At 40.1% G+C, this 13366-nt stretch overlaps 1 protein-coding gene across 1 annotated transcript in view; it reads right to left on the bottom strand.

The window, feature by feature from the left end:
- Nucleotides 1–3222: 3222 nt before the first annotated feature.
- The window catches only part of nphp4 (nephronophthisis 4), a 229400-nt gene continuing 219256 nt past the window's right edge, over nucleotides 3223–13366 (bottom strand). The window contains exons 29-30 of the mRNA XM_050066031.1: nucleotides 10648–10791; nucleotides 3223–3539 (exon numbers count right to left, since the gene is read on the bottom strand). Of these exons, the coding sequence (XP_049921988.1) occupies nucleotides 3399–3539; nucleotides 10648–10791 (285 nt within the window). The 3' untranslated portion in view covers nucleotides 3223–3398. The remainder of the gene's footprint in view (nucleotides 3540–10647; nucleotides 10792–13366) is intronic.

Below are 13366 nucleotides of genomic sequence, written 5' to 3' on the forward strand. Positions count from 1 at the left end.
AAGGGACCGCCCTGCAGATTTACTATTGGTTCTGCAACGTAGGGAGTTTTTTAAACTCTGAAATTGTATCCGCCCATCTAAACACAAAATCAGGGAGAAAGTCATCAGTCTTTAGTTAAGCAAAGCGTCTAAAGACTGACTTGTGAGTCTAATCTTGGTGTTACATTCACACACTACACCAACACGTTCTTATCCCTAACTTGTTAAATACTGACACTTGGCCAGTGGCCTAACACATCTCTCTAGTGTAAGCCCTGGATATTTGTTACATGCATAAAGGGGCTTTTCAAAATAAAATTACGTTTTCACAAAATGCAACCTGAAGTTCAGCTGGAGCATATACAAGGACTTAAAAGCCTGACTCCAGATCAGAAATACCAACACTTGATCAGTGGCAAACCTGCTACAAATAGGCTATAGGCTCATTTCCCATTGCCAGTAGATGAGAGCAGCTCTGCAGCAGCTCATACTCCTTTCTGTGGGTGTGGGTTTTTGGTGTGTCACATTCACCATTACGGACAGGCTGTAGAACAGGAGAGTGGAGAGGAGCATGGAGGCCTATGAAAACTTTAATAGTTTCTCTCTTAGTCATTCAGTCTCTCATTCAAACTCGGTGCAGACTAATTTGGATCAATGTTTGAGTGCTATTTGGGCCAAGACAGACGCTGTTTTGTGAGGGCTCGTCATTGCATCTCGCCGGTAAAGGAGCTAAAATTAGTGTGCTCATGTCGCCATCAATGCCGACAGGAGACAGAGGTGATAGATACCCATGCCTACTGCAGAGTCATTTGACCCGGGTGTGAATGCAGATTAAAACCTTTTCCATTGCATTAAAAAGCCAGATGTTAGCGGGTGTTAGCGGCTTTGTGTGCAGTGGAAAAGGGGCTTCAGTGGCAGCATGAGACACAGCAGGTGGTGGCATTTTTTGACACTGAGCAACTGTCATATTATATCCTCCTGATCCTTCTGAGACCCCTCATATGAGGACATAGCATTTTGGGTTTACTTGACCTTTTACTTCACTCGATCTGTTGTTGTCTTCTGGGACACTTTATTGTGCCATCTAATGGTCGCAAGAGCACAATACACTAATATGTGTAAAATCAAGATGGCAGCCATCAAAGTGGACATGGTCCGAGACATGATCACATTTTATGGTTGAAACTTGTTTATTTATGATTAATAATGTTTGTAGTTCAATATGGCAACATTTTTGACAATCAATTTAAGCAACAGTAAAAAGCTAAGACACTAATTAGGAAGTACTTGCTGGGAAGACATTGGGACTTTATTATTGTCTCGTTTAAGGACATTGGGACGTTATTGTTGTCCTATTTGAGGACAATGGGACTTCTGATCCCAAATAGCCAGGAGAAATTAAAAATGTATTCCACACAAAAGTTCGGGTCTCAGGAGGATAAAGAGCCAGCAAATCTGACGGGGAGGTCAAACAAACTCTGGACTTTTACCCAAGAGACCACTGTTTGTCTTGAGTGATACCAAAAATCCATTGAGTTATTCTGATAACAATGTAGTGTGGTAATATGAGTAGCATACCACACTAGTGACGTATGTGATGTATGTCATGAGATGTTAAGTTAGGTTAGTTAGTTATTTGAAGCCAAACTGTGATGTTTTTACCAACCACACGCTTTTGTTGCCGGAGCCTAAGGAAGTTAACCTAAAAATGAAGGTTTTGGTTTTTTTTACCTACGTTGTAAGTTTATTTGAAAAGAGACTATGTATTTAATTAGAGTGTAAACTTAATTTTTCATGTGAAAAGAGAAGTTCAGTTTGAAAAGACGCATGCATGCAACAAGCATAAATTGAACACCGTCACAGCGTCCAAAACTGATGCGTGAGGGATACCTATAGTGTCGTTTGACATGTAGGGCCACCGAACAAGCCTCAGTATTTGATGAGTTGGGCGAGAAGATGTATTGGATTTGCTCAGCGATTCAACCAGACAGATGTTGCTTTTATATCACAGTAAGAAAAAAAAACCATACCGTCACAGCCCTAATCACATCAACCAATAAATATTTCAACATACATATGGTATATAAGTTATGTATTAAGATAAACTTTAATCCAAACCCATCCTTTAAGCCGGATGTTCAAAGTGGGAGAGATCATCTTTGAGCAGAGGAACCAGAGGGCTACAGAGAACAAATTATTAAGTCAATACAGCTTTAATGTCGATTTCTGTGAGCTGTTAACATATTAACATAAAATGGAGAAGACAATGAGGCTTCCGCTTCAGACAAGATGTTACAGAAGGTAAAGATGAAGTGCAGCCGGCTTGGTGGTTGCTGTAGTCTTTTTATTAGCCTTTGCTGCTGTGCTGAGGCTTATTTTGCAGCCTGCATTCTAATGAGAGACAGAGAACGAGGAGGGAGGGGGTGGAAGGGGGATTGTGTAACTCTGAGTGTTACATAACAAAATGTGCACGGCCTTCTCTCTCTCCCTCTCTCTCTCAGACGGAGAGACATATAGCAGAGTGACAGGGAGCGAGCAGGAAGGAGAAGATGGAGGGGTTTTAAGTGTGCTGGTGTTAATGAGGGCGATCTGAGGAGATGTGTGCCGCGTCGGAAAGTCATACCTCATTACGGCACCGTTTCTAATAACGCCAGTGATGAGGATAAGTTGTTTGGGAGGCAAGGGGACGCAGAGAGCGGACCCCTGGCTTGTCTTAGATTAAAACTCAACCATCAAGTGGCATTCAAGTAGGGTTGCTGGGTAATTAAAGTCGATAAAATGTTATTGCTTTCACCCTCGGCCCACCTGGATGGTTGGGGATGAACGTTCAGACATTTGCCGGACACATCGAAAAGAGGACGGATCACAATTGGGATTTAGCCTTGATATTGCTGTTTTTTGTGCTTCAAAACAAATCTAAAAATCATGTATTTCTTCAAATACTTTTGCAGATTTTTTTTCTTTTTTGCACCCTAACTTTTGCTTGTATACGTAAAAGTGTACGGTTTAGTTTCTTCTTTGCTTTGGTGTACAGTTTAGTGAACCAAGTGTTGAGTTTAGGTGATTGTTCAAAGCTTTTTCGGAAAGTAGCTGCACCTGCTTATCTTGCACTCAATGTGTTTGATTTTTAGACTTGTGACCTTGTTCCAGTGAAGCTCATCGGGCCAGCACAAAAGCTCTCATCCATTCATTCAGTAGAACACCTCACCTTGTACAAAAGGCTAACAAAACAACATATGGGATATAAAGAGTTTATTTCTGTTTAAAATCTGATATAATGCAAAATTACACACACTAAGTAGAAAAATTGCAGCTCATTTGAATTCATTTCACACTTAGAAAATAGATTCAAAACACAGATCAGTCAACAGTTCCAGGGTACACTTTGTACTCGCTGGTTGAAACCAATACCATTGAGTTCATGAGTAGTTTACTTTCACACAGAACGTCTCCTCCGTCTTCTCCTCCAGGTTGTTCACGTAGACCAGTATCTCCACTGAGCCGGGACTCTGGCTGGGGGCGAACCGTAGTCCAATGGTGTAACTCTCTCCCCCGCCAATCTGAACACAGTGAACAGATATGATTCATATTCATCCGATTGTTAGTAACAGAGTCCTTTTTACCTCAGAATAATAATGAAAGGTCTTTGCATACAATCCTTAATTATATCTTGTAGTGAGAATGTTTGAATTTTGTATGACTTGATTTGATTTGGATTTTTGGGCATGACTTTTCAGTTATCTTTCTCAAACTTTTATTTTGTTTAATTTTTTTTCAAATAGTTGATTTCTTGATTGGGTTCCTGATTTGCATAACCTACCTCACGGAAGAGGAAAAAATGAATAACTTGTTTTTAAAAAAAAAGAAAAAGAAGGAGCTCATACGCTCGTCAGAGTAAGGCCTAGTCCACACAGACCCGTGTACTTCTGAAACCGAAGTTTTTTGGGCTACAGTTTCCAAAAAAAATTCCTCCACACGAGTGGTGTGAGGAAAAAATATAATATCCACACGAAACCGCAAAACCCGCAAGCAAGTGATGTAATACAAATGCCGAAGCAGTAGGTGGTGATGTAACTTCTAATGGAAAGGCCATTTTAACCATTCAGAAGTCAGAGTCAATACCAGAATAGGGAAGTGCAGAAAATAAAAACAACCCGACCCACAAGAATAGCGCGACCTAATTCAAGAGCAGAGGCGCCTGAACGGCCAACTACACTACCACGAAAGCAGCGATGGGCCTGCCAACGAAGGTCCGACCCGGCCGGATCCAGAACCTCCGTTGGCAGGCCCATCGCTGCTTTCGTGGTAGTGTAGTTGGGGTAGCTAGCAACAGCAGCAGCCTCCTTCGTTGGTCGTTAGGTCGAACAGCTGGATGTGCCATCCAAAGACAGCAGATAGCAGGCTCACAAATAAAGTTAGCACCAGCTTGTTTGTTTGGTCTGCCATTTCACTAGCTATTTACTGTCGCTGTGACGTCAAACAATGGAGACAGGTAATAAAATACTGCGGTTATCCTATCTACACACAACCGCTGGCACCGGAGTCTTCCAAAAACTTCACCCTGGACTCCGGTTTCAAAGAAACCTGGTTTCAGGGGCCCAAAAGTGTGGTTGCGTGTGGCCAAACAGCCAAATGTCATAGAATAATATACGGTTTCAGAAATACACGGGTCCGTGTGGACTAGGCCTAAGTGTGAGATTTAAAACATGAGAAAGGTTTGTCCTTCAGAGCTGAGGAGAAAGCCACTAGATAGATTTTAAAAACACCAAGCTTTGAAATTATGTTAGAAAGGGTCTTTTCAAAACAGAAAAATATACCTTGTACACCTTGTAATAAATTACAAGGTGTTCCTTCCTGTTTTGTCTGTGGTCACTTGTCCCATTTTAGTGTCTGGACAATGGTGCCCTCTTTTTAAAAGTCATTACTGTTGTTCGGCTCTCAAACAGTGACTTTGGAGCAACCTGCTCACTTTCTCTAAAGCAACAGTCCAACAGATTTAGTGCCATTAATCTCTGTCAAAAAATGAAAAAGTTAAAAAAAAAATAAAATAATATCTTCCAACTTTATGTGAGGCAGCCTGCTACCACTGTTGGGAATAACAATTTGCAACAATATTAAAATACTGAAGTGCGACTGTAAATTGGTTATGTGTTGTTGTTGTTTTACTGCGGTGTAATAAATGTCCTGTGTACGGTGCAAAAGCTTACCCACACAGTGTTACTGTGTATCCTCACTGTGGGTTCCCACTGACTATTTTAATGAGGGTTATTAATTGTACGAGGAAAACCCAAATGGCTTGTATTCTTAATTGTTCAAACCTCTTGACATCGCACTTTGTGTTTTTAACTGAATTACCGTCTCTTGATCCACAGTGTGATTTTGATTATTGTTTTTTATGAATAAAGGCGCACAATGCTTATTGTTTGAATGTTTTTCTTGTTGGGGATCAAAGTGTTCTAAAGGCTTTTATTCTGTATTTTTTATTGTTCTCCCAGAAGTGATGGGAAAAAATGAGCAAACAAAACTTTTCGAGGAACTCATTTTAGTGTTTGGTATGTACAGGGTCAGCCTGTTTAACGTCTGAGTGCTCATAAATCCAAGACTTTTCCCATGTGAAGTTGTTGTAGGTTACGGCTCAAGCTGTCAGCTATGGCGAGTGAAGTAGAAGCAATTGAATCAAAGTCAAGTCAAAACCTCTGCCAGCCAAGGCCACTGGTGCATTCACATGCTCCACGGATGGTTGTTCTTCTGACGGACAATGATGAGCTTTAAGTTGTAAAGTGGAGACAACATGGATGCCACAAAGAAGATGTGTTTTATTGCACAGAGAGTTTTAACACAGTGTTAACAAAGAGCAAAGGAAACAGAGCCATAAAATATGATTGTGAACTCATTTTTCAAATTATTCAGACAGCACATGAATGCAGCACAAGACCGTGGAGGTAAGTGGGACGACTGCCACTTGCCCCATAGATACAGATCGTTGGTCAGATACATTTCTGTAACATCATACTGAACTTAAATAGCCTACCTACACACAAGCGAGCTGCTGAATCAGTGCATTAAAATGAATATTTCATCTTAATTATGTAAACTCATACATGATGACTGGCAATGCTTTTAAGGGAAGTTATGTGGGCCAGGCAGTACGAGCTGTCCAACGTGCAGGCACTATAACAAAGTGTCATGGAGAAACTGACACCATATTTTGCAAGAAGTATTAAAACTGGACAGGTTTTAGAGGTTCGTACAATTAGGTATCGACTCAAAGGAACTGTTACTGTGAAAAGAAACAATCTTCCCATCATTCCCAGTGTCTCCATTAGACCAGAGCTGTCTTCTAGTATTTTCTGTAATAGCCAGCAATGGATATGTGGGTCAATTTGGGGGATTTATTCTGTAATCTTCCCCAAAAGCATCAAAGTATTGATCTCCGCCTTGCTTTCACACCTGACAGCTGGTTTTATCACGGTGAGGTAGTTGTGTCAAAAAAATAGAAAAGTGTCTCCACATTTGCTTAATGCTGCGGGCACAGTAAATTCTTTATAAGACACCTGGCGCCTCGCTGACAAGATGGAAAAAACAATGGGCTGTTTTTCACTTTGCCCACCTTCTCCTGTCTCATTGATGCAGTGTCTTCTGGACAGCAGCAGCGAGACTCTTCAATACTTTATGTGGAAACAGACTCCCTTTGCGTCTCATTCATTTATTTGTTAATTTAAAATGCTGGTTTCCCATTTGTTTTGTCATTTCATCACACCTCAGCAAATGAACGGCAATGATGGCAGTGACTCCGGTGCTTCATGTCTGTGTGTGAGTGAATGAGCTATTAGAGACACTGATAACAATAAAACAACAGCTGTAATTACTGTTACATTCCTCCTGTTTGGGTCTGGAGGCAAACAAGGAAATCATTCACTTATCTAACAGCTGAGGAATAAAGAGCCACCACCAGGATTCACTGATGTCTTTTACTCACCTGTCGAGATGAGGGGAAAGTCAGAAACATTCCTGTATATCTGATCGGTGAGACTCAAGGTTTCTGTTCCACACAAAACTTATAATTTTTTTACAATCAGCATGTCGGTCGAAACTTTCTCCAGTCTCAGTGTGCACAGTGCACTGTGGCTGTGATGCATAGTCAGTGATGCTGCAGCATAGCCAATTCATGATTTTAGCTGAGCGTGCACCAAAACTGATTTTGAGGCTGATACCGGGAGGAAATGTCAGCGCATGACATTGTTGAAATAATCCAATACTAAAATGTCTAACTCGTCATGTTCTGGCTGCAGTACAGCTCTGTCATACTGTAACTCTCACAGTTTAAATGTCCACCAGAACCAAGACCAACAATACAGACATGTCTACACAGGAGGCATTTAAGATGCTTTTTCCATGTCTACTCTGTTCCATTTCATGTGTGTAACTAACTACAGCGATTGTGCATTGTGCTCTGAACGCTACCAAAACACAGGTAACCTACACTCAATGCTGTGCCTGAATGCATCTTGTGTGAACACAGACAGAGGAATCAAGCTGCTGCTGCTGCTGCTGCTGCTGCTGCTGCTCGCACTATACAGGCTGTATAGAGACTGTTTTCAGCAGCTACATTTGCAATAAGGTTTAAAGTTGTATAGCTGATTGTTCACCAGGCATATAGAAACATGTTTGTGTCTCATTTTAAGATCAATGTGATTAACAAATACTTTACAGCTGCACTTACCTAATTTTAATTACTGTACTACAGCAGGTTGTCATATGTTTGTTTGGTGTCTTTCTCTTTTGTTAACACAAAATGCATCATTTATTATTGATGTAATCATCAAAAACTATTGTCAGTGTATAAACTGTAGCCTGAAGCCTGTTTTAAAAGGGTTTTAATGTGTAACAATACCAAAAGTAGTGCATATTTGGGGTTTTAAACACTGGAGAACACGCTAAAAATAGACAATAGACTCCTTTCCTGTTGCTAGTAGACAAGTATGCCTTTCTGTTTTGTTTTTTTTCTGGTGTGTCAGGTTTGACATCACAAATGCGCCAAAAACATGCTAGTAAATAGTAAAAAGCAGCACGTAGACCAGTGAAAAAAATATTACAGTGGCTGCTTCTTTTTATCACCTGTTACTTTTGACACATACCACTTTTCCATCAAAATTAGCACATGTATGCAGGTTTAAATGTTGGAAAATCGTTTAAAAGTTTAAAAGTAGGCAATAGTCTCCTTTCCCATTGCTGTCTACACAGCTATGTCGCAGACGAGTATGCTTTTCTGTTTTCTTTTCCTGGTGTTTCAGATTCGGCATCACTGGCAGGCCAGAAAGCAGGATAGTAAACAGTAGAAAGCAGCATGGAGGCTAGTGAAAAATGTTAAGGTGGCAAATTCTTTTTTTTTTTTTTTATCTCTTAATTATTCAGTCTCTCTCTCAAATTCAGTGGCATTTAAATTTGGAACAATGTTCTGGCGCTGCTTGGACAGATATAAACAGTATTTTGTTTGTTATTAGCACGTCCACCCGGGTGTGGTTTGTCTATCACTGCCAATCAAAGCTGATCAGTGCTGGGGTTGATATATACTTGCGACTATTGCAAGGTAATTTTACCAACGGTGTTGGTAGGGTTTTTTTGTCCAGTGGGAAAGGGGCTAAAGAGTCCAAGAGTTTTGAGCAGGAAAAAAGGGCAAACATTTTTGTGACTACCCAGGTGTCATGTTTCCATCACTGCTGATTGGAGCTTGGGCTGATAAATACCCATGACTACAGCAGAATGTGTCCCAGGAACAGTGTTGGGGGTCGTTACTCAAAAAAGTAATGTATTACACATTACACATTACTTAGGAAAAAAGTAATCCCTTACTTTACTTGATTACTCCCTGGAAAAAGTAATTAGTTACAATACTCGTTACATTACTAGTTACTCTGTAAAATTGCCTGAAATGCATTGTCACGTAATTTGCCAGTTAACGATATAGAATTAAACCTTACATATGTGTAACAATCCTGAGGTAGGTATAGTTAACTAGATGGATATACCCAGAGTCGGCTTCACTTGTATAAAAGCATATGTTTTCTCACATCGGTGTAATTGTAGAGATGACTGAAATCCATTATGCTATTAGCCTGTTGCATGAGGTGTCAGGCCAGAGCTTCTTGTTCATTGCACAGCTAGTTCACAAGGCAGGCCCCTAAGCAGACTTCCCTCTTTCTCTCCTTAAGTATTTGCAGGGAGAAGTTGTTATGCCAGGCAGGGGGTGGTTACCGTGTGTAAAGGTGTTATGATTATATTAATTGCCCACTGCCCCACAGTCATTTAGTTCATATTTGCATATCAGCGTCACGTTCATCAAATAAATAAATAAAAAAACTTGAATTTGTAAAATACTAAGCGTGTTATCAATACTTAGTAGGACAATGGACGTTACAATTATAAACTCCCATGTCTCCCCGGGTCTCGGTGCTTGTTTGCAGCAGAAACTCTCCCATCCTCTGGCTCGTCCCCGCATCTGTGTTCCCGGCTGACCGGCTGGACACGGAGGACGACCTGTTGGCAACAGCCTGAAGCCCGTCGTCACTAACTCTTAAGTAAGGGGAAGATCTAATGATGAATTTATGTAACGCAAGTAACGACTTAAGTGTTTGATTAGTAACTGTAATGTGATTACTGCATTTAGGGACAGTAGTGCCTTACACTACTCGTTACTGAAAAAAGCCATTTTGGCGGTACTGCCCAGGAATGAATGTTGATTGCAACCTTGCCCACTAAAGACAAAAGCCAGACATTAGTGGGTGTTAGTGGGTTTTCTGTCAGTTAAGTGGCTTAAAAAAACAAAAAACTAAAAAGTTTATGGTGTCACTTTGAAGAGAGGAGGGGAGAATGTAAAACTATTTAACAGGAGGAACCCAGTCCCACTCACACAAAGCCATTGGAAGCATCAAAAACTGACTTTCAGACAGTGAAAAGACGACTCACTGATAACAAATAATTTGCTCTGTTGCATGATGGGAATACATTATGTGAATAACAGTATTAGATATAGGCAGAGTACTCAAAGGGAATTTCAACTTGTTACAAACTTATTTGAATAGTAACTTTTTTACATATAGATGTGATGTAATGAAGTGAAGCAAGGCACAATAGCCCCAAAGAAAATACTTTCCCATGATATGTTAATATACCATTATTTGTGAACATCACCTCTGAGGTTTCTACACACCTATTATATGCATGTTAGTGGAAGAACTTCTTCTACAGGTCAGTGTATAACCACGCAAGCTTTAATCCATCCAGCTTTAATTAATAGACATTAAAAGTAGCTATCAGAATGTCTTTAAAACCGCATATTACGTTTGGAATAAGTGTTGCAATTATTTGTTATTACAATATTTTTTTTTATTTTGAATAGGATCAAAAAAGGCTGATCAAAAAGGATTCCTGCCATTGGTCAGTCACACTTTTCCACTATAGCTAATTATTTACAGACAACAACACAACACAAGACACCATTCATCTCATAAAACTACCTGTACTGATGCAGGTTTTAATTTCCCTCAACAACAAAGACAAGCTTTTGCCCATGGAGGAAGGTTCCCTGTAGATCTAGGTGTTAATTAAAGTATTGATTTTACGCTTAATGAGAGCAAGAGAACCGCACGACTTCTTGTCTTATCTCACCTGGAATTTATCCTCTTTGAACTGGAGCAGGTCCGGATGGTCAGAGCGAAGCAGGAACGTGCGGCCCCTGGTGTAGGGGTTGGTGTAAGTGATTTTCCTGGAGCTGCCACGGCCACCACTGACTGGTACACACACTTCAAATGCCTGCACACACACACACACACACACACACACACACACAGTAGAGACAGTTAGTGCCATTGCTGATTACTAAATCATTAAACCATTTCTGAAAAATCACACTTCCTGATATCAGATTTTTAGAAGACTGTTAAATTATGGGTGTCCAATTTGCACACTGGGTGGTGCGTGCCTCGAGACACACTTTCCTAAGACATTATGTGAATGATGGAGATTAGAAAAAGAACTGGACTTATTTCTGGGGTTTCGGCTGATAGCAACACCATCAGCTTGCATCACAAATGAGAGGAAAACATTTCATTTAGACACTTAGCTGTAATGTGAACATAACCTTCAATAGTTGATCAGTCGGGTTGGGAAGGCAGACAGCAGTTATTGGCTTTGAGTGCCAACCTGATATCAGCTGTCTTTAGCCTTTTCTTGACACTAGCTATGAAGAGATTGGGAATCTCCCGCTGACCCAGGAAACCACCAAGATGGTTCAATAAGCACTGAATGGGACTCTGAGTCACCAGTGACTTTGACGTTACAGGGAGTTGTTCATCATATCACTGTTCTTGATAAGTGAAAAATGAGAGCTGCAGCAGGAGCTAAATCTAAAATCATGTTGGCAGTTACTACATAAGAGTACTCCACCGATTAAGCTCTGTACTACTATATCATGTTGGAGTCACGATGAACACTAAAGGATCAGATCCTAAAGGGATCAAAATTGATGTAGTAGAACTCGAGATGTCCTCTTTTTTTACTCTACTTATTCATCTTCATTGCCAAAATCTGGCGCAGGCACTACCCACAATGCAACTCCACTGTCCACTTCTTTCTAACACCACACATCCAGATTTTTTTTATTTTCTAACATGAAGTCTTCAGTCTCTACAGTCAGCTGAGGCAATTCATCAGTTTTCACGCAGCTCCCTCTTGAATTGCAAAAAGCTTTATACAACTTTTTTTCATATATGCTGTAGTACTCCCCAAGACATATGAACAGGCCTTAATGTGTGAAATGAAGTTCTCTTTTCAGTCTGGGGGTCCCAAACTAATGGTGAAATGAGATAAAACAACACTATATTAGCAAAACCTTAATGAATGAGGAACTTTAATATGCAGTTTGTGCAGCTGACCAATCTCAAACTGTGTTAACAATGCTGCTCTTTGATAACAGAGAGCCACAGAGTCTAAAATGGTGGAAACTCTCGTTAGCTTGCGCACACCATCTGATTTTATATAACCCTGCTCCAAGTATAAACTGCTCAACCAAAGAGGCGTGACTCAGAGTCAGTCGTAAGACAGGAATAGATGGAACAAATATTTCTTAGATGGAACAAATACTTCTTTTTATTAAATTGTGGAAACATATTGCCCCGTTAGCAACCAAGCTAGCTTGCTAATTGAGAGTTTGTAACTGGCCAGTGGGAGCATGTTAGCGTCTAAGTAGCATGTTACTTATTATCTGACAAGACACAGTAGCTTGCCAACTATGCACAAAGTACTTCACTGAGCATCAAGCACCTTCTACAAACGCTCAATCAGTCAATCAATGTATTTGCTACATAGAGTCGTATGAAATAAAAATGAAATCCCATCACTTCCTTCAGTTTGTGCATTATTATGTAATGACCAGGGATGGAATGTAATTAAGTCCTACATTTATTTATTTACTAATATACTCTACATTTTGAGGTACCTGTATTTTACTTGGGTCTTTTCTTTTATGCTTTTCATTTCATGACTTCTGTCGCACTACATTTCAAAGGGGAGCTATTCTAATATGATGTCTCATTATAAATTAAAGTCCCCAACAGTACATACAAGTACAGGTGAAACAGCTGGTCAATGAATCAATTAGTTGACAGAAAATTTATTAAAAAACATATTAATGGTCTGGTTAGTTTTCATGCCAAAGCATTTCATGGTTCAAGCTTCACAAATCTGAGGATTTGCTGCGTGTTTTCTTTAAAATGTTTTAGTTTGTACTCATTTTTACAAACCAATCAAACAATCAGTTAATGGAGAAACAATCAGCAGAATGATTCATATTGGAAATAATCATCACTTAATAGTTAAAACTGAGCTCCACCTCAGCCAACTACAGCAGTGAAATCCTGCTTTTACAGTGATGCATGAGAAATAATAATCTAATAATATAATATGTAATAGTACAACAGGCACAGGGCACATTTTTCTACATTGAGTACTTTTAATTTTCCTGATCAAACTTTCATTTTTTTACTTAAAGCAGCTGTGCAGAACTTTTTACCATTAATAAAACTGTCCCTAGTTCGTATCACCCCCCCTTGAAGATCCGCATATTTATTTGAACCCAACAGCTACAAAAAAGCCTTTCTCTATATGGCTATTTAGCGTAGCCTCGCTCGGGTCAGACACACAGCGGAAGTCAGTAAACCAGAATACGGCACCCGAGGCGGAAGTGATTCTGCTCGCCCGCAGCGGCCCGCAGTGATTAAACCACAGAGTTGGACTGACCTAACGTTAGTAGCGTTAGCTTTGCAAGCGAAGGCTGCAGGTAACAGCTTTGCTGTGTTAGGATTATGTTATGTCTTCACTGTGTATCTTC

Source organism: Epinephelus moara, chromosome 16, assembly GCF_006386435.1.
Source record: "Epinephelus moara isolate mb chromosome 16, YSFRI_EMoa_1.0, whole genome shotgun sequence".
NCBI classification, from domain to species: domain Eukaryota; kingdom Metazoa; phylum Chordata; class Actinopteri; order Perciformes; family Serranidae; genus Epinephelus; species Epinephelus moara.